Raw genomic sequence first — 22,176 nt, 5'->3', positions numbered from 1 at the left:
TGTGAGAATAAATTAAATATAGCAAAATGTCATCAGTGAACATTGTAACATTGTAAGTTTATGCTTTACACCCGCCAGATAGATTCTCTGAATATTAGTATTGGAATTGATGTGAGCTGCTGAAGCTTCCAGGTCAAATGTGCCTCAAGAAAAAGGGAAATTGTCTTACCAATGCTGAATAGAATAGAATAGAAAGCCTTGATCCAGCATAGAAAGGGGTCACAAAAGCCTCTATGATGCAGGACTGCTCTAGGATATGACCACAATAGGATGTCAAATTCTTTTCCAGACGTCTAATGACAACATCAATTGTGTTTGTGAGCAAAGAGGAGCATTCATGAAACATTATCAGCCTCAAGGAAATGAAACCCACCTGATCCTTGGAAACTAGGTGGTGGAGAACATGGTTCATTTGACTAGCGAGCACCTTGTCCAAAAGTTTTATGTCTGTATTAAGTAACTAAATTGGGAAGATTGGCCCATTATTTGTTGTCTTTGGTGGAAGCATTACTGTGAATGTTCACGGCATGTCCAGCAAAAGGTGCTTACCCTTCTTAGGGTCATTAAATAGGGCTGTCAAATAGAGGGTCATGACATCAGGTAGCTTTTTATAAAACAGTTCTGTGAACCCATCAAAGCCAAGGCACTTTTATAGAGAGGTGCACTTCTCTATCTTCAGTATCGGCGCCTAAAGTCTTGTAATGCATAGAATGTAATGTGTTTAAAGCTGGATTACTTGGGAATGCACGGAGGTCTATAGTAGAAGCATCTGCTGTAGGAGAGTAGTGTTTCGATAGATGGAAGCAAACCTCATATATAATTTTTATCGAGTTAGAGGTACAAACCTGGAATTTTTCCTAAGGGAGAGTGGGATTTGCTTTCATGTATAGGATCTCGATTTGTTAGCCAAGAGAGAGCCTATTTTATTGCCATTGGCATGAAACTTCTGTTTGGTCCAGCACAATTGGTGCTCCACCCAGTGGTGTATTTAGGTTTTGTGCTGCCCTAGGCACCCCCCATGGAGAGAACCTGACATTGACCAACAACACCCCTGGCCACCCCCCTGAGAGAGTCTTCCACTAATAACCCCCCCCCCACAGCGAGGAGAGAGAGAAAGACACCTTCACAGCTCTGGACATCCCCCAAAATGAAAGTTGGGCTCTCCGTACACCATCAAGCAGCCCACAACATCTCTTGGATCTCACCTGGTCACTATGCGTTCCTTCTTCCATCCCTTTTTCTGGGTGCACCCCTGAAAAATGCGGCTCTAGGCAAATGCCTTGTTTGCCTTGTGGTAAATACGCCCCTGGCTCCACCCTCTCCGTCATGCAGAGACCCAGGTCCCCCTAAGGTTTATTGACTGCTTGTCTATTGCAGGTTGAGGGTTGTAATTTTATATAGACAGTGGCGGCTTCTAGCTCGGACTCTAGGGGAGGCATGCCAAGGTCAAAGTGACCTTGGATTACTGCCTTATAAGCCTCCCAGAGGGTGACGGTGGATGACATTTTGTTAGAATTAAGGCAAAAGTACTCTTCAAAGCAAAGCTGCAGATCATCCACAAACAATGGGTGGGATAGCAAAGAGTCATTTAGGCACCAAATGGGATCTTGGAAGTTTGAGAATGAAAGAGACAATTAAGATTGGGTCGTGGTCAGACCAGGGTACTGTGAATCTAGAAGCAGAAACTATTTGAGGAATGAACTGTCTGAGTATAAACACATGGTCAATATTGGTATATCTAGCATGAGGATGGGTAAAAGTGTAATCTCTAGTCAGAGGATGGAGTTCTCGGCAGAAATCGACAAGGCCATAGGTGTCCAAAAGATCTGGTGAGGAGCGATAACATTTTGGGTTGAGCACTAAATTTGAAAGCTGCTTTCTGTGAGGACACTCAGGCAGGCTCACTCCTGAGCCTCGCTGTCTGCATCTATTGACACAGACAACAGGGATCAGCCCCCCTTATCTTTGGATTTGATTGACAGCAGCAGGGAACCAATGGCTCTCACTGCCTCAGCAAAGCTAGTGAGACCAGGAAGTGAGGGGAGAGAAGAGCTGCAGACAGAAATAACGCTGAATTTAATGAGTGCTCAGGTAAGTAAAGGGGGGAAAAGGGGGATAATGTAAGGAATGCATTGGTTAAAAAACATTTAGGCTTTATAACTATTTTAAGATAAAAATCAAAACCATTCTTGATGTTTATTTGCCTCTTTCTCTGCTGCAATTCTTGCTCCATGTCCCCGCTCTCCATATTAGCCATTACAATAGTTGTGTTCAGGGGTGGACTGACCATTCCGGCTCTCGGGCACTGCCCGAGGGCCCAGGGTCAGTAGGGGGCCCCATGAGATGCCCCTGGTACCTTTCGTAGGCTTTTTGGGTGTGGTTTGAGTGTGGGCGAGGACACAGGGGCCCCATGATCCCCTATTGCCCGGGGGCCCCATGAGTTGCCAGTCCGCTCCTGGTTGTGTTTTACCACATCTTCTTAATGCTGCAAAACATCTTATACCACTTAGAAAAAAAAACACCACATGTGCCTAGTAGAATGGACTGGATCAAAGGTAGTGGACATCATGGATTCTGAGGGATGGCAAGCTACTTGTAAGGATAGACTTAGTAACTTTACTGAGGTTTGGGCCACATGGGCTCATTTCTTTGCAACCCCTGTAAACATGCCACTCCAATTTATGAAATTTGCTACCTAAAGGGGAATTTTATGATGCTACATTCTTCTTCCTTTTAAAGGGTCTGCATCCTGTAAGTTTGTTACTTTTGGTTTTCTTTATGTATATTATGTATATGTCTCTCTTTTGTTGAACTCAGTGGACATGTGCCTTTTTTTATTCATTCTATGTAACAACAACCGGGTCCATCTAACAACATCTAAAACTTGCTCAATGAATAAATAATAATAAAAAAAAAATCCCCCTCCTCTCCTAATACACCTATCACAGCCACTAACTATAAGCTAAAATGGTAGAAAACCTAGGAAACCTGGAACCAATGATTGAGAACCTAGGGAAAGGTATGGTCATTACTCATAGGTTTTTATGGATTACATGAGGGCATCACCGGGCTTGCAAAGCTACATGGAAGTTTTTTTCTTTAAAGTAGATCCTATTTTCTAAAGTAATTTTTGCCAAAGGACCACTTCAAAAATAGGATATCTACTCCTCCTATTAAAGCAGAAGTAAACTCCTCTTTCGAACTTGTACCTACAAGTAAGCCTATAATAAGAAGGCTTACCTGTAGGTACAGTGAATATCTCCTAAAATTGTGGTTTGTAGGATATGTATCTCATATTAATATCTCCTAAATACCGCAAGTCTAGGAGACATTTCCGAAGCATGCACTCTGAAGGGACGCATGTTCCTGCCGTCACTTCAGAGCTCTCTGCCGTGGCCATGACTTTCATGGACATTCATGGGAGTGACATCATCACAGATCAGCCATTCAAGCAGCTGCAGCCGAAATCAGGACTAACACTAGGTGAAGATGGAAGCCCTATCAGCGGTGATAGCACACCACTAGATGGCTTTGCTTTAAGGTAAGTATAACATAATGTGCTAGTATGTGGTACTAGCACATTATGGCTAAAACCACCCAGGGTCCATGTTTTTTTTTAAGTTTACTAATGCTTTAACCCCTTCACGCCGGTGCCTCCTGGCCCTTTAAGAGTTTCAGAAGCTGGGAGTCGGGGCAGGGTTTAGGGTCATGTGACCGCCGTGACACAACGTCACGGCAGTCACATGATTGGGAAAGGTCCCGATCGAAAGAGGATCGGGACCTTTCCGTGAGTACCGGACATGTGTGCTAGGAGCGTGCAGGGTGCGCGCTCTCGGCACATATGTCCTTTTTTGATAGAACGCAAATGTGCGGCCGCTCGACGTCTAGGCCCAGATGCCAGGAGGCCGCACATTTGCGCTCGGCCGGCATGAAGAGGTTAAAGAACCTAGACTTTGGCAAATGAAGTGATAGCCAGTTGGGGGATAAAAGATGAACCTGAAAAAAAGGTGTATAGTAGACAAACATAAGAGGCTACACTGAAAAGGTCAGTAGGCCTCTCAAGTTTGATGCTTGAAAGAAGGACTCACAATACAGGAGACTTTGTGAGAAGGAGGTAAAAAATTGAAAGTAATGAGTAATAAGATCAATGGGTGAAAGTTGTTCATTTTTTGCAGAGCTATGGGTTGGGTTTCAAGTTCAGAGAACCTACAGGGGTTTGCAGGATGTAGCTGGGGGTGGGGTTCTAAATAATTGTAAAGACCAGAAACTCCTGGTAATGTCTTGGAAAATATAATTTTAAGGTCTTGTCTTGGAAGAGTTCATTTAAGGCCCTTAATGGACTTCTTCTCGATTTTCCACACATAGAAGAAGACCCCTCCCAATGCATTTTGCTCATGTGGGACTTAATCATAGAGACCTCTATCATTAAGTCCCATATGTGTAAAATGCATCTGGTGGGTTCTTCTATGGGAGAAGAACCAAGATGAAGCCAAATCTCTTAATTTTTTACCTTCTTAGCTTCACAGTCTGCTGATCCAGCATGCGTCCAAGTGCAATTTTTCTGTAGTCTAAGGTAAGTCTGATGAACCTTACATCTTGACCAGCTCCAGCATACAGTGGCACCAGCCACAGGACCCACCTCATGGAGCATTGGAGCTATCTTGGGTGCACTGGCCATTTGGAAACTCGGGCACTGCCCGAGGGCCCAGGATCAGTAGGGGGCCCTATGAGATGCCCCTGATACCTTTTTCATAAGCTTTTTTGAGTTTGGGCAAGGACTCAGGGGCCCCATAATCCCCTATTGCCCGGGGGCCCCATGAGTTGTCAGTCCGCCCCTGGGAGCTATATTATTTTTTTAGTTTAGGCCACACATACCAATATTTACTTATTACCTTTTATTAACAACTGTAAAATATTGCCTAAAGCAAACCATTATTTCATGATTTCGTAGACTATAAATAATTGGATTAAAGAATGGAGTAACAACAGTATATAAAAGAGAGAGCATCTTGTTAATCCTAATCATGTTCTGCTGAGAAGGAACCAAATAATTAATAAATATTGACCCGAAGTACATACAAACAGAAGCTAAATGTGAACTGCATGTGGAGAATGTTTTCTGTCTCCCGGACCATGAGGAAATTTTCTGAATGGTGAAAAATATAGAAACATAACTCAAAATAATCAGCACAAATGGAAAAAGGTTTAGAATAAAGGACAACAGGAGAACCTCCATCTTCACCATTGATGTGTCTGAAGAAGATATCTCCAAAATAGGCGTTAGATCACAATACAGATGGTCAATGATGTTCAAATCACAGAACTGTAGGTTGCAGATTGATACTGTGGATATGATGAGCAATATGAATGCCAAAAGCCAAGCCCAAATTACCAGATGGATGCAATTGCTGGCATTCATGATGGAAGAGTACCTCAAAGGGTTGCAAATGGCCAAGTGTCTGTCATACGCCATAACTGTTAAGAGGAGACATTCAGCACTACCTGTCGCTGATACCAAGTGGTGTTGAATGATACAACCATAGAATGACATGTAACCACCATTCCACCATAAAATGTACAACAGGTTTGGTATGATTATTGTAGTGAAAAACATCTCACAGGCGGATAAATTGCAAATAAAAAAATACATGGGAGAATGGAGTCTTGGACTGGTAGCTATCAAGATTATGATTAACATGTTACCTATTAACGTGGTAAGATAAATGAGCAGGAACAAAGCAAATATTAAATCCTTCGAGCTTTTGAGATTACCGAACCCCAGAAGAAACACCTCCATCACCATTGTCTTGTTCTGTCCGCATGTAGTCTGGTAAAAAAAATCCAGACAGCAAAAATGAGTTTGTACAGCACAGAACAGATCCTAATTACTAAGCATTTACTAATGAAGTCATATATTACCTATAACATGAAAGATTCATGAAAAGGGTTGTGGTTTTTGAACCTTGGATTGATTATTCCTCGTTACCTGAAACCGATCTACTGGACCATCAGTCCAACTCTAAACCTCTTTATAGCATCCTACTTTCCAAAATAAATGCTTTTATTCCATCTGCATGAAATCAACATTCTAAGACCATCAATGGGTATGGATAAACAGTTGAATAAATGGCTTTATATCTTGGCAGTATCAGGGCTATAAACCAACAACTTTGAATGTACAGTTGAATAAATGGCTCTTTATTTAGGATGTATCTCTCTGTAAGCAGCAGATCTGGATGGAGAGCTGAATAAATGGCCTTTTATTTGGAATGTGTCTGATCTAAAACCTGCAGCTCTGGATGTTAAGTTGGACAAATGGCTCTATATTTAGGATGCATCGGGTCTACAAACCAGTGGCTCTAGATGTACAATTGGATACCAGAGGTTCTGGATGGACAGTTGAATACATGGTTTCGTATTTAGCATGCATCTGGCCTATAAACCAGAGCCTCTGGATGAACAGTTGAATAAATGGCTCTATATTTAGGATGTATCCGGTCTATAAACCAGAGGCTTTGGGTGGACAGTTGAATAAATGACTCTGTATTTAGGATGTATCCAGTCTATAAACCAGAGACAATGGATAAACAGTTGAATAAATGGCTCTATATTTAGGATGTATCTGGCCTATAAACCAGAGGCTCTGGATGGACGGTTGGATAAATGGCTCTATATTTAGGATGTATCCGGTCTATAAACCAGAGGCTCTGGATGGACAGTTGGATAAATGGCTCTATATTTAGGACGTATCCGGTCTATAAACCAGAGGCTCTGGATGGTCAGTTGGATAAATGGTTCTATATTTAGGATGTATCCGGTCTATAAACCAGAGGCTCTGGATGGACAGTTGGATACATTGCTTTATATTTAGTGCCTGTTCAGAACATACCATGCCGATGATGATAGTAGGCAATTCGCTGTGCCTAACCCTGGTTCATGTACAAACTTCCCACCTCATGGACACAAGATGTAAGAACATAAAGAACTATAAAAGTTAATTCAAGTGTCAGCTGTCATTTGGTGTGAGTATTAGATCAGCCACCATATTTTATAGTTTATGGTGTCTCATTATTGAAGGGATACAGGGAATTGGAACAGAGCTATAAATGATATACCAAACTCCCAAGGGGCCAATTACTATAAAAAGATGCCCCTCCTGTGGATTTTTTATTAATTCCAACATGTTTATGGAGAAAAAGTAAAACAAGTGAACAAACAAAGAAAAACTGAATTGATATGCAGTATCTTCTGATGCTACATGGTGCTGTATTCTGTCATTCAACATTTGGACAGAACAGTGAAATGCCATCTAGTTACATAATAAGTCAGGTTGAAAATGAAATTTTCATATAATTACCAGGATGCAAACAAAATACAACACCACTACATGACCCAATTCCTACTGCTTCAATAACTGACATAAAACTATAGATGAACTGAAGTAACAGACAGAACATTAGGAGGCCACAGTGCCTAAATGACAAGACTCCTGGGGGAGTTATAGGTGGCAGAAACAATGCACTGCTGTGTCATCTGAGGTCTTATCATTTATAATGAGAGTTTGATAGAAATTGTTCAGTGGCAGGACAGTGTTTGTCAGCAAGAACAAGGACAGCCTTTCCAAATTATTGGCTGCGAAAGAAGGCCTAGTACCATTTGATGAAAAGAATGTGTTGGTCCTAAATAATGTTGCTTGAACAGTACAGTGCTTGAAATGACAGTACCCAGGGGGTTTGGGGTGACAGAAGGTGGGATCCCTTTTCAGTAAAACCAAACACCAGAAACCCCATCATCCATAGCTGTGACTAGCTTAGCGTAGGCTGGTGCAGTTAGCCACTTTTCTGCTAGGTGACTGTGTACAAGAATAGTGTCTGGTATAGCAGGTATTGACACTAGGTGTTCCTAGGTGGCCCCTTTTAGGTAGAGCCCCCCACAGTGTTGGCAGGAGTGTGGTAGCACCCACATATTAGCTAAGTGGGAAGAAACACCTCACACCTGCGAGCATGTAGCCAACACATGGCTCTTATAAAGGTTGGGGCTGGGGTGGAATGCAAAAGGCCTTTTAGGTCAGGCTGGAGATCCATATGTGAGGCTCCTTCCTTGAAGAGATATACCCAGCTAGGAGATGTCTACAGAGAACACAGTCTTGTGAGTACTGATGACCCTGGGCAGGGGAGAGACTGTAGGGAGATGGCTGTTCAGGCGATGCAAGTGTTTTCGACTACTGCGGACTGTCTGCTATATGTGATTGACTGGTGACTCCATAATATACAGTATGTCCTTGTGATGTGACTGTATTGGCACTCCCCGAACAACACCAGTAAACTTCAGTGAATCAAATTATTGCATGGACATTCCTTCTTCAGGATTAAAAGGTCTATGGCTGGAAATGTCATGAAGGGTTTTATGGCAAGGAGCAAGGCAAAAGATGGCGGAAGGTTCTGCCTCAGCAGGGGGTACCATGTTCTATCAGGACTGGAGCAGGGGTAGGGCCCTGTGCTTGGGCGCCAAGTTTCCAAATGGTCAGTCCGCCCCTGGTTACCAACATCTTTCTGAGGGTGGTTACTTTCAATCTTTCCTACTGCATATGGTAATCTAGCCAATAATGGCAATTTTCTAAGCAAAACAAAGAAAGAACACTGAGGGCTGGGTACTGACCTAGAAGGCAGGCACCAAAAACAAAACAAAAATAAAAGGTAAAATTGATAATTCAATGAGGAGAGGCCATTTTGGAGCAGCTCAAATGGCATCAGAAAAAAAAATTACATTTCTTTAAATACCATGCTGGGGGGATGTAAAGCTGTATGTGGGATTATAGAATGTTAATTCTGTTGGGGACAGCATCAGCAACGACAACTATATCCTGGCTCCACAGAAATTGCATCTCTATTTGTTCACTTTAAGTTTACATAATTGCTTGCCTTAAATACAGCAGCAGCAACTCAATATGTTTGATTTCCACCAAAAACAAATTCTGTGGTCATGCAACAACGTACCCACAGCTTTCTTTTGGTGATATTTAATCACTACTGGGTTTTTATTTTTTGCTAAATAAATGAAAAAAGACCAGCATGGTGAGTTTTTTTGAATTTTTCTGTCACAGTTTTTTGGAAAATGAAGAAATTTTAAAAATTTTGTTTTTCATCATTTTAAAACATTTTTACATACTGTCACCAGCTCAGTAAAGCATAATCCTATAACTGGTGTGACCATGATCAGGGACACTGACTGGTTACAGAATGTAAAAAAATAATAATAATAATATTTTAAAAATGTAAAAAATGTTTTTATTTTTCTATAACTCTTTTTCTATTTTTTTTAACATAGTGGCCAGGAGGGCGTGGCCTGAGCGGGATAGTGTGAAGACGTCTGGACGTTGAGCTCTGGCCAGATGCGATTTCTCCTGCGCTCTAGGGTCCAGGCCAGTGGCGAGTAGATGGAACCAAAACCAGAAAAAGGCGACCACCAGTGTATTAAAGGTTGTGCAGCTCTGATGAAGAAGGCATGGCCTTTGAAACGCGTCGGATGTACTGAGTGTCTACCCCCATGATGGGATTCGTGCTGGCTCCCTTTGAGGACTACATGCCTGATTTTATTCGCTGTTTGTGAGTGCCATTCTTTAATTAATAAATTTGGTTACTGAGGTAATGCGCAAGGTTGGTGCGCTTTTCGTTTTTGTTTCAAGTTGAGCTCCGGCCCCCCGGGATGGAATTAACCTTATTGCATTGGTTTACAGCTCTCCTGCCTCCCCCACTACATGCCTCCCAAACTCCTCACCTCCTCCCACCCACCCGGAGGTAGCGGAACGTGGACCAGCGGGCTCCAAACTTTTTTTACTTCACACCAGGCCAGCTTCGGGACAGCGGCCAAGATGGCACCCAACCACGAGGCTGCCCTGCGCTCCTCTCCTGCAGGCAGTGGCGGGTCCCCTGCACCATCGTTCTCCTCACAGGTACAGTGCCCTAGCCCCTTGTTCCCCCCAGGATCGATTGCTGGGTCATCCCCTCTAGCGGAGCTGGGTGTTACCGAGGGTGAGTGGGACATTAGGGAGCATATCAGAGCTCTTCCCACTAAGGCCGATATACAGCAGTTGATTACTGCTGTGGAATATTCATGCAAGCAGGCCATAGAGGGGCTCAGGGAGTACAGAGTGGTGCTGGGAAATGGAGTTGAGGCAATGGAGACCGCTCATGATGAAGTTTTGCAAACTGTTACTACTATACAGGAGACTGTTCTCCATCATGAAGATGTGTTTAATACTTTACTGGACCAGCTTGATGATCAGGAAAATAGAGACAGGAGACAGAATATTCACATTCGCGGATTGCCTGAAGCTACCTGTGCCTCAGACCTCCTTCCTTCTACTCAAGGCCTGTTTCGACAGATTTTAGGGGACTCTGCTTCTGATGCAATTGAATTGGATAGGGTTCATAGAGCCCTTTTGCCTGTCCCTCAAGATACTGACAACCCACGGGACGTTAAATGTGAGTGTGCAATTTTTATTCTGCAAATGTTTTACCTATATTAACCACTTCCATACCGGGTAATTTTACCCCCTTCCTGACCAGGGCAATTTTCAGCTTTCAGTGCTATCGCACTTTGAATGACAATTGCGCGGTCATGCAACACTGTACCCATATGCATTTTTTACCATTTTTTTTGAGACAGATAAAGCTTTATTTTGGTGGTATTTATTCACCGCTGGGATTTTTATTTTTTTTTGCTGTGTAAATGAAAATGCCCAAAAATTTTGAAAAAAAGTATTTTTCTTATAAAATTTTCCAAATAAATATTATTTCATCATAAATCTTGGCCAACATTTATTCCGTTATCTTTTTAGTAAAAAAAAAAATAAGCCAAATTAGTTTATAACCAAAAATTATCATTTAAAAAAATTTTTTTTACATTTTTATTTTTTTTATATTATTATTTATTTTATTTATTTATTTATTTTTACATACTGTCACCCTAGCAGTACATTGTCACCATGGTGAGACTGTACTACTTTTGGGGGGTGATGAAGATTTTTTTTTTTTTTTTTACACTGATTGCTTTTACACCCATATAGGATGTAAAAGCAATCATTTCTCTTTCTCTCTGTCTGCATTCTTGGAACCATTGAGAACTACTGAGTGAGCTGTGATTGGTCACAGCTTGTCACATGGTACAAGGCTGTTGTGAATAGCCTTGTACCATGTGACCTCTGTGATCATTCACAGATTATACACGTAGTAAGCAATGATGTCACAAGTGACATCTTGCTTACTACTTTGCATGTGATCACTGATTGGTCACCTCCGGAACCCAGGGTCCCTACTCTTGGAACTCCATCGAGATCATGTTAAGAAAGTGCTAACCACTCTAAGGATGCATGGTTTGTACGCAAAGGTGGAGAAGTGCAAGTTCGAAAAGCAGTCCATCGAGTTCCTGGGGCTCATAATTTCCACTGAGGGAATCTCCATGGACCCTCAGAAAGTATTTGCTATCCTGGAATGGCCTACACCTTCAGACAGGAAAGGGGTCCAAAGATTCGTAGGCTTCGCTAATTTCTATCGGAAATTTATTAAGGGCTTTTCAACCATCATTGCCCCTAATACTCAACTTACTCGCGAGCATACATGTTTCTGCTGGAGTCAGGAAGCACAAATAGCGTTTGAGCGATTAAAACGTCAGTTCACTTCCGCTTCTGTGTTACAGCATCCAGAACCAACGCTTCCCTTCATCTTGGAAGTGAACGCATCTGAAGTTGCTACAGGAGCCGTGCTCTCAGCACCAGGGACCAAAGGCTCTGCTTCACCCAATAGCCTTTTGTTCTAGAAAACTGAGTCAATCTGAAAGGAACTATGATGTGGGTGATAGGGAACCTCTAGCAATCAAGATAGCCTTCGAAGAATGGAGATACCTCTTGTAAGGAGCTAGCCACCCAATTATGATTTTCACAGATCATAAAAATCTGGAATATCTAAGATCCGCCAAGCGCCTAAGACCACGACAGGCTAGATGGGCTCTATATTTCTACAGATTTAATTTCCACATAAACTAGCACCCAGGATCCAAGAATGGGAAGGCTGATGCTCTGTCCTGAATGTTACCGGACCCAGTGGAGCCTTCTACCCCCAACACCATCTTGTCGGTCCAAAATGTTTTGCTGATTCAACCCAGCCTAAAGTCTTCAATCAAACAAGCCCCTGCACTATGTTCTGAACCCAAACAAGACTCGTTAAGGAGGCAGGATGGTCTTCTTTGGCACCAGGATAAGATCTTTGTACCCCAGGAGGTAAGATCCCAGGTTTTCAGGACTTTCCATGATCATCAACTGGCTGGATACTTTGGAGCCCGTAAAACAATGGAACTAATCAAGCTATCCTTTTGGTGGCCCAACTTGAATCAAGACTGTAAACCGTATGTGAAATCTTGCACTGTGTGTCTGCGTAGCAAGGGAGACAGGGCCAAGGCTTGGGGGTTACTGAGGCCCCTGCCCATTCCTGATCTTCCCTGGGAGATGGTCACAATGGACTTCATTGTGGACTTGCCTTCCTCTGAGGGGTTTACTACCATTCTAGTAGTAGTGGATCGGCTATCCAAGATGGCCCACTTCTTACCAATGGTGGGTACTCCATCTGTGCCAGAAACTGCACTTACCTTTATCAAGGAGATCGTTAGGTTACTTGGGCTGCCCAGTAATATTGTCTCAGACCGAGGGGTGCAGTTTACTTCCAGGATCTGGAGAGCCCTCTGCAAGGCCATGAAGGTGGAACTCTGCCTATCGTCTGCCTTCCATCCTCAGAGTAATGGGCAAACGGAGTGAACAAATCAGACTTTGGAGCAATACTTACGGTGCTTCTCCTTTTTCCCAGGATGATTGGGCATCCCTACTCCCATTGGCAGAGTTTGCCTACAACAGCCAGTCACCATTTTGGGCCAATTATGGATTCCACCCTTCCTGCATACCGGACACCATACCTGAAGCTTCAGTACCCGCAGTACAGGACAGACTCTCCATGATACAGGACAACTATAGCATTCTCCAGGAGTCTGTATAGAAATCCCAGGCTGACTATAAGAAGCACTACGACAGGAAACAGAGAGGAAACCCTTCTCTGAAGATTGGCGATAAAGTTTGGCTGTCAACTGCCAACCTAAAACTCCCTTGCCTATCACGAAAGTTGGTACCAAGGTACAGTGGCCCTTTCCGAATCAAGAGGGAAATTAATCTAGTGGCGTATGAGCTGTTTCTTCCTGAATCATACAAGATTCATCCAGTTTTCCACGTCTCATTACTCAAGCCAGCTGTTCCTGATCCATTTTCAGGGACAGTAGAACCACCTCCTCCGCCGATAACAGTTGGGGGAGGCAGAATACAAGGTTGAAGCAATTCTGGACTGCAGAATGTGGGGAAGACAAATCCAGTACTTGGTCAGATGGAAGGGGTACCCACCTGAAGAATGTTCCTGGGAACCAAAAGGTAATGTACATGGCCCCAGGCTTCTCCAAGAATTCCTTTCCAAGTATCCTGAAAAGATGGCCCAGGTGGGCATCTGGAGGCTGCCCTTTAGGGGGGTACTGTCAGGGTCCTGTCTTCGGCAGAAGTCCTGGAAGACCAGACATTTCCACCAGTACCCTACATGGCCACGGAAATACATGGTGGCGAAGATCCATGTGCATTGGCGCATGGATGTGTGCTGTCCCGCGCATGCGCACTGGCGCATAGTTGTGCACGCATCAGGTCCAGTTTTGGCACCAAACGGCCTTTATAAGGAGGCTCTTCACATCCTCAAGTTGCTGGATGATCTCTAGCTCCCGTACCTTGGTCCTGTTTCCTGTTTCCTGTGTTATTGTGACCTATGACTTTATGATACCTACTCAGCTTGCTCTTGGACCTGTCTACTCTGCTTAACCCCTGATCTGACCTCGGCTTGGCTAACAGATACTCTCTCTCTCTCTCTCGCTCCTCTGTGTATGACCTCAGCTATCCCATCTGACTACGTCTGCTCTGATTCCCAGCTGGTACCTTACCTTGGCTTGAACCGGCTATCCAGTAATCCAATATTCCCAGAAGGGCTTGCATACCTCGCACAGGCGCCACCTGTCTGCAGACTTCATCTCCGTGCATCAGCTGTGCTCCTGGGTGGACCACCAACAAGCACTCCTACAGGCGACCTGTGCCACTTTGGGCCTGACTCCCCCTGTCCCACTCTCAGGGGAGTCCGGAACTTAGCCGCAAGGGAGCCCTCTCTTCATTGGCCTCCATCACCAGGTTCGTGATACTAGTGCTGTGTGGGAGGAGGGGTTTCTTTCTTTCCCTTTTTTTTTTTCTCTTTCTTTCCTTTTACTTCTCTTTTCTTTCATTTGTTTGAATTTACTGGAAATTGTCATGGATATTCCATGTATGCACAACTATGGTCAAGACATTTGTTTACCTCTGTTGTTATATGGGGGTTTTCTTTGTATTTATTACTTCTTTGTCAGATTGAAGTATACCTACTGACTTATTGTTTATTTTATTTTATGTCATCGGAAAATGTTAATAAAGATTAATTAAAAAAAAAAAACATACAGTGGCCAGAGCAGTATAGTGTTACTATAGAAACACTGTACTACTCTGGGGAGGGGATTAGGATTTTTTTTACATACTGTAATTGCAAATTAATTTTATTGTGATAAGTAACATTTTTTTCTGAATGAAAACTATTCATTTAGTGTTTGCTATTGGCCACAGCTAATCACATGGTACAGATGGGCTAAGATTGCTCATCTGTACCATGTGATCACTGGGACCAATCACAGGGATCATCACTATAGTACACAATGAATGGCATGAATAAAAGCCATGCGTTGTGTACAATTGTCATGTGATCTGCTGTGATTGGTCACAGTGATCACATGATATCAGCAACAGGCCAGTGGACACCGCAGATAACAGAGCGCGCTGGAGCATGGCCTGTGGGAGGTGCGATCCTAGGAGGACGTCATATGATGTCTTCCAAGGACAGAAGGGCTCCCTCTCAGCAGACATTTTGTTATTTGTTATTGTTTGTTCTATGTCACAGGGATATCCAGCAAACGTGAGCTGAGATAAACAAATCTGTCTTACGCAGGCTACCTCACTTCTTCTAGACTTTACTCTGGCCCAATATCTTGTACATCATACAGCCCTTCCAAAGAGAGAATACTTCCAAACCTTAGCTATGCATATGGTGAATGCAACCAGAATGTACAGTATATTCCAGTTCATTGATGTTCTTCAGGGTTCCTGACAATTCAGGCATGGTTTGTGAGATTAAATAAAATGGAGGAGTTTATCCATATGCAATAATTCACAGCTACATGGTTGAGTTGGATCCACTTTAAGTCCACTGAGAGATGCACTATATTACCAAAAGTATTGGCCCCGCCCTCCAAATCATTGGATTCAGGTATCCAATCACCTCCATGGCCACAGGTGTATAAAATCAAGCCCCTAGGCATGCAGACTGCTTCTACAAACATTTGTGAAAGAATGGGTCGCTCTCAGGAGCTCAGTGACTCCAAGCGTGTCCCGTGATAGGTTGCTACCTGTGCAATAAGTCCATCCGTGACATTTCCTTGCTACTAAATATTCCACAATCAACTGTTAGTGGGATTATAACAAAGTGGAAGCAACTGGGAACAACAGCAACTCAGCCACCAAGTGGTAGGCCACGTAATATGACAGAGCGGGGTCAGCGCATGCTGAAGCTCACAGTGCATAGAAGTCGCCAACTGTCTGCAGAGTCAATAGCTAAAGACCTCCAAACTTGGTGTTGCCTTCAGATGAGCCCAACAACAGTGCGTAGAGAGCTTCATGGAATGGGTTTCCATGGCCGAGCAGCTGCATCCAAGCCTTACATCACCAAGTGCAATGCAAAGCGTTGGATGCCGTGGTGTAAAGCAAGCCACCACTGGACCCTAGAACAGTGGAGACGTGTTCTCTGGAGTGATGAATCATGCTTCTCTGTCTGGCAAACTGATGGACATGTCTGGGTTTGGCGGTTGCCAGGAGAATGGTACTTGGTCCCTTAGTTCCAGGGTGCCACAATAAAATTGCTGTTACAAAAAACAGTAACTATTGCCAAATTTGAAGACCATAATGGTAGCAGGCCTACAACAATGGCAAAAAATGTTAACAGTGGCAGAGAGTGAGATGTACCAATGGTGGCTGAGAGACTGGACAGGTGCTCAGAGAGACTGGACAGGGAAATGGTGGCAGCATGCAAGACTTTTTTTTTTATTACAGTGCATCCACAAATTATTAACAGCGCTTAACTTTTGCCACATTTTGCTATGTTACAGTTTGATTCCAAAACGGATTAAATTCATTTTTTTCCTCAACATTCTACAAACAATACCCCATAATGACAATGTGAAAGAAGTTCATTTTGAAATTTATTCAAAATAAAAAATGAAAAAAAAAACCCACATGTACATAAGTATTCCCAGCCTTTGCTCAATACTTTGTTGGCCCCTTTAGCACCAATTCCAGCCTCGAGTCATTTGGAGTATGATGCTACAAGCTTGGCACTCCTATTTTTGGGCGATTTCTCTCATCCTTTTTTGCAGTACCTCTCAAGCTCCATCAGGTTGGATGGGGAAGATTGGTACACAGCCATTTTCAGATCTCTCCAGAGATGTACATTTGGGTTCAAGTCTAGGCTCTGGCAGGATCATGCCAGGACATTCACAGAGTTGGCCTGTAGCCACTCCTTTGTTATGTGGGCTGTGTGATTAGGGTCGTTGTCCTGTTGCCTCCAATCAATTTGTGGAAACATCTCAAGGATGATCAATGGGAACAGGATGCATTTTGAGTTTCATGGCAAAGGCTGTGAATACTTATGTACATGTGGGGTTTTTTATAAATTGCAAAGATTTCAAAACAAACTTCTTTCACATTGTCATTATGGGGTATTGTTTGTAGAATGTTGAGGAAAAAATGAATTGAATCCATTTTGGAATAAGACTGTAACATAACAAAATGTGGCATAAGGTAAGCGCTGTGAATACTTTCTGGATGAACTGTACATGCAACGGTGAAAGAAGCGGCTTTGGATGAAGCAAAAAAAAAAAAATAGAAAAATTGAGAGTGGCAGGATCCCCCAAATAATTAATGAGAAGCATCTGAAGCAGGAGCCTAGTAGCTGCTGCTTATCCAAGACTGATCCATTTTGGTGAATGTCAGCCAGTCAACAGTGTCCATTGACAGAGGCACTATTTTTTTCAGTCACAAAACCCCAGAGAGCATGTTGGCTGAGGGATAGACCAGCAGCTCAATTGTACAACTGTGCAAGCTCTGGCCATTGGTCCATCCTCATGACCCAGTAGTTAAGGGGGTCATCCAATTAGACAGTATCTGTATCTACTCTTGCCCTCAGATAATCATCCACCATGTGATGCAGCAGCTGCTGATAGGTACTGGCAGAAGACAAATCTCATGGCCAGTGGTCCATCCTCATGACCCAGTAGTTAAGGGGGTCAACCATTTAGACAACCTCTGTATCTACTCTTGCCCTCAGATAATCATCCACCATGTGATGCAGCAGCTGCTGATAGGTACTGGCAGAAGACAAATCTCATGGCCAGTGGTCCATCCTCATGACCCAGTAGTTAAGGGGGTCAACCATTTAGACAACCTCTGTATCTATTCTTGCCCTCAGATAATCATCCACCATGTGATGCAGCAGCTGCTGATAGGTACTGGCAGAAGACAAATCTCATGGCCAGTGGTCCATCCTCATGACCCAGTAGTTAAGGGGGTCAACCATTTAGACAACCTCTGTATCTACTCTTGCCCTCAGATAATCATCCACCATGTGATGCAGCAGCTGCTGATAGGTACTGGCAGAAGACAAATCTCATGGCCAGTGGTCCATCCTCATGACCCAGTAGTAAAGGGAGTCATTCATTCAGAGAGTCTCTGTATCCACTCTTGCCCTCAGATAATCATCCACCATGTGATACAGTAGCTGCTATAGGTACTGGCAGCAGGCAACCCTGGGATCTGAAGACTAAAAACTTTTTTTAAAGGAGTTTCTCAGGCAACCACACTGCTGCTGCTCCTTCTTTTACTGACAGAAAGACTCTAAGACACTTTTCCCCTGACACTTTATTCTGTAAGCCTCTGGAATTTATTATTCTGTAGTATATCCTCCAGATGTTTCCTCCTCTGCCCCCTCTGAGTGCAGGATAAGTTACGCAACTTTCCCCTTAACGTGGATCAAAGAAGGTTACCAACCCTTGCCTTGTTACCAGCCCTTTCACAGGCTCTGGAGCATGAGGGAGCCCATTTTCTTCAAATTACTGGAGGCCGAGGAACCTGAGTCCTCATTGTTGCTGTAGATGATGTTATCCTCAGCTACCTACCCCAAGGCACATACAACTTCTGGGGTTTGGAAGGCATGAAACCTACCCCTGGAAGAATTAAATTAGTGATAAGAAAGTGTCATCCCATAAACTGAGTGACTAAAACCAACACAATCCAAACCCAAGGCAGCTGCCCCTCTAAGTGTAAAATGACACTTTATATATATGTGAACAGATCAATAAAAGTAGGCGCTGGCCCTTCCCAATAAGAGTTTGTGGCTAATCCCAATAAAACTTCACTTTTTTTGTGTCATACCAATGAAAGCAAAATAAATAAACATGAGAATGCCTAAACATTTATATTTGCAACAATTTTCTGGGCCAAGCATTATCTGATAGAACTGCAGGGGTGCCAATATTTTTGGCCATGACTGTACTTGGCTAAACACAAGATCTGATATCAAATGCTTACTGGCTACTTTGTTGGCCAATGTGATCTGGTGAGAACACGTTGGTGGAGCACTGCTGGTTTTAAAAGAAGAATGTATCACTTTTAGAGATGAGCGAATTATTCAAAAATTCGATTCGGCTGATTCGGCGAAATCGTGGAATAAATTTGATTCGAGTCGAATATATTCGCTGCGAATTTAACTTATAAAAAGGGTGTTTCTAGGCTTCAGAAAGCCTTTATATTAGTGCAGAACACTGTACCTTTAATTTAAATGCCCTTGGAGTCTGCTGGGGAAGAGAAATAATACTGTCAGTCAGTATGACATGCAGATGAGTGCCGTCGATATTAGAATCACCGCACACTTCACTCATTTGGGCAGTCACGGGGCCAAAACCAGAGTGTGGAGCCACAGTGTGGCGGTGGAGGCAGCAGCAATGGGAGGCCATACAGCACCCTATGACAAAATGGAACCCACCAGCACTGTGAGGAGACCTGAAAGTGGCACATGGCAGAGTGTGGCGATGGAGACAGCAGCAATGGAAGGCCGTACAGGGACCCATGACACACTCTGGACCTGGCAGCAGCATGAGGAGGCGGTACAGGGGCCCATGACAGATTACGGGCCTGGCAGCAGCATGAGGAGTCGGTACGGGGGCCCATGGCAGATTACGGGCCTGGCAGCAGCAATGGGAGGCCGTACAGGGACCCATGACACACTCTGGACCTGGCAGCAGCATGAGGAGGCGGTATAGGGGCCCATGACAGATTACGGGCCTGGCAGCAGCATGAGGATTCGGTACGGGGACCCATGGCAGATTACGGGCCTGGCAGCAGCAATGGGAGGCCGTACAGGGACCCATGACACACTCTGGACCTGGCAGCAGCATGAGGAGGCGGTACAGGGGCCCATGACAGATTACGGGCCTGGCAGCAGCATGAGGAGTCGGTACGGGGGCCCATGGCAGATTACGGGCCTGGCAGCAGCATGAGAAGTCGGTACGAGGGCCCATGGCAGATTACGGGCCTGGCAGCAGCAATGGGAGGCCGTACAGCACCCTATGACAAAATGGAACCCACCAGCAGTGTGAGGAGACCTGAAAGTGGCACATGGCAGAGTGTGGCGATGGAGACAGCAGCAATGGGAGGCCGTACAGGGACCTATGACACACTCTGGACCTGGCAGCAGCATGAGGAGGTGGTACAGGGGCCCATGACAGATTACGGGCCTGGCAGCAGCATGAGGAGTCGGTACGGGGGCCCATGGCAGATTAGGGCCTGGCAGCAGCAATGGGAGGCCAAACAGCACCCTATGACAAAATGGAACCCACCAGCAGTGTGAGGAGACCTGAAAGTGGCACATGGCAGAGTGTGGCGATGGAGACAGCAGCAATGGGAGGCCGTACAGGGACCCATGACACACTCTGGACCTGGCAGCAGCATGAGGAGGCGGTACAGGGGCCCATGACAGATTACGGGCCTGGCAGCAGCATGAGGAGTCGGTACGGGGGCCCATGGCAGATTACGGGCCTGGCAGCAGCAATGGGAGGCCGTACAGCACCCTATGACAAAATGGAACCCACCAGCAGTGTGAGGAGACCTGAAAGTGGCACATGGCAGAGTGTGGCGATGGAGACAGCAGCAATGGGAGGCCGTACAGGGTCCCATGACACACTCTGGACCTGGCAGCAGCATGAGGAGGCGGTACAGGGGCCCATGACAGATTACGGGCCTGGCAGCAGCATGAGGAGTCGGTACGGGGGCCCATGGCAGATTACGGGCCTGGCAGCAGCAATGGGAGGCCGTAATCTGCCAGCACCCTATGACAAAATGGAACCCACCAGCAGTGTGAGGAGACCTGAAAGTGGCACATGGCAGAGTCTGGCGATGAAGTCAGCAGCAATGGGAGGCCGTACAGGGACCCATGACACACTCTGGACCTGGCAGCAGCAAGAGGAGGCGGTACAGGGGCCCATGGCAGAATGGCGAAGCGTAAGCAGCTTAAATTGAAGGCCATACAGAGGCCTATGTTAAAAATAATAACATGTTTGGGGCATGATTCATGGCGGATTTAGTCAGTTGTGTCAGGAACTGGTGGTTTGAAATCCAGACTAATCCACGCCTGATTCATTTTCACAAACGTGAGTCTCTCCACACTTTGGGTGGACAGTCGTGTCCTCCGCGGAGTTACAATACCTCCTGCCGCACTAAACACGCGCTCCGATGCCACGCTACTGGCCGGGCATGACAGCCTTTCAAGGGCAAATTCAGCTAGTTGGGGCCAAAGGTCAAGTTTCGTTGCCCAGTAGTCAAGGGGATTGTCTACCTCGGTTGGCAGGGTGCTGTCCAAGTAAGCCCAAGCCTGTTGTTTGAGGTCCTGCTCCAGGTCCACCTGATGCTGCTGCTGCTGCGGCTGGTTAGTAGTTTCCTCACTGTGCTGGTGAAGAAAGCTACTCATCATCGACTGCAGACTGAGGCAGCCGCTGCTGGTGGAGCTGCCACTGCTCCTACCACCCCACCCCTCCCCTGCTGCCATGGCAGTGGAACGCGAGCGCACAGGGCCCACAGTGTCTGAGGATGGACGTTGGCGCAGAAAGGCAGAGACCAACTGACTACATAGGTGGTTTTTATAGTACGTAATTTTGGCCTCCCTCTCAGCAGGTGTGAAAAAGGCCACCATTTTTGAACGGTAGCGAGGGTCCAACAAGGTGGACAGCCAAAAGTCATCCCTCTGTCTGATGGTTATTATTCGGCTGTCGCTACGCAAGCAACCAAGCATGCTATGGGCCATTTGTGCCAAGGAATGCGAGGGACTCCCTGCCTCCATCTCCACAGCATACTGCCACGGTGCGTCTGGGTCCTCTGTCTCCTCCTCCTCCTCCTCTACCAGATGCTCCTGCTCCTCCACTCCTGTCCGCTGAGTGGAAAAACCACCCATTTCACTCAATAATTCCTGAGCACCAATGTCCTCCTCTACCTCCTCCTCTTCTTCCTGTCCTGCCCCCACAGGGGTCATGTGGCGTTGAGATCTGTGCGCCACGTCTACCGCACCCTGACCAGCCATTGTTAACAGCATTTGTTCCAGGACGTGCAACAGAGGAATGATGTCGTTCATCCCATAGTCCTGCCGACTCACGAATAGCGTGGCCTCCTCAAAGGGCCTGAGCAAGCGGCAGGTGTCACGCATGAGCTGCCAATGGCTGACATCGAAGTTACACAGGGGAGTACCTTTATCCGCTTGTAACATCAGGAAATCGGTGATGGCCTTTCGCTGTTCGTAAAGGCGGTCTAACATATGTAGGGTTGAATTCCACCTTGTTGCAACGTCACAGCATGAGGAGTCGGTACGGGGGCCCATGGCAGATTACGGGCCTGGCAGCAGCAATGGGAGGCCCGTAATCTGCCAGCACCCT

General features: G+C 45.1%; 1 protein-coding gene across 1 annotated transcript; it reads right to left on the bottom strand.

Moving 5' to 3' along the window:
• Positions 1 to 4,888: 4,888 nt before the first annotated feature.
• On the bottom strand, positions 4,889 to 5,806 carry LOC149449619 (olfactory receptor 10AG1-like). Its single transcript, XM_089692989.1, has one exon. The coding sequence runs from the start codon at positions 5,801 to 5,803 to the stop codon at positions 4,889 to 4,891; it is 915 nt and encodes a 304-aa protein (XP_089549115.1). The 5' UTR covers positions 5,804 to 5,806.
• Between the last annotated feature and the right edge of the window lie 16,370 nt (positions 5,807 to 22,176).

The sequence above is a fragment of the Staurois parvus genome, unplaced genomic scaffold (genome assembly GCF_062004578.1).
Source record: "Staurois parvus isolate SC_StPar_1 unplaced genomic scaffold, SC_StPar_1.0 ptg000609l, whole genome shotgun sequence".
Classification (NCBI taxonomy): domain Eukaryota; kingdom Metazoa; phylum Chordata; class Amphibia; order Anura; family Ranidae; genus Staurois; species Staurois parvus.
Note: the sequence above shows the minus strand (reverse complement) of the source record. Positions and strands in the feature narration are given on the sequence as shown.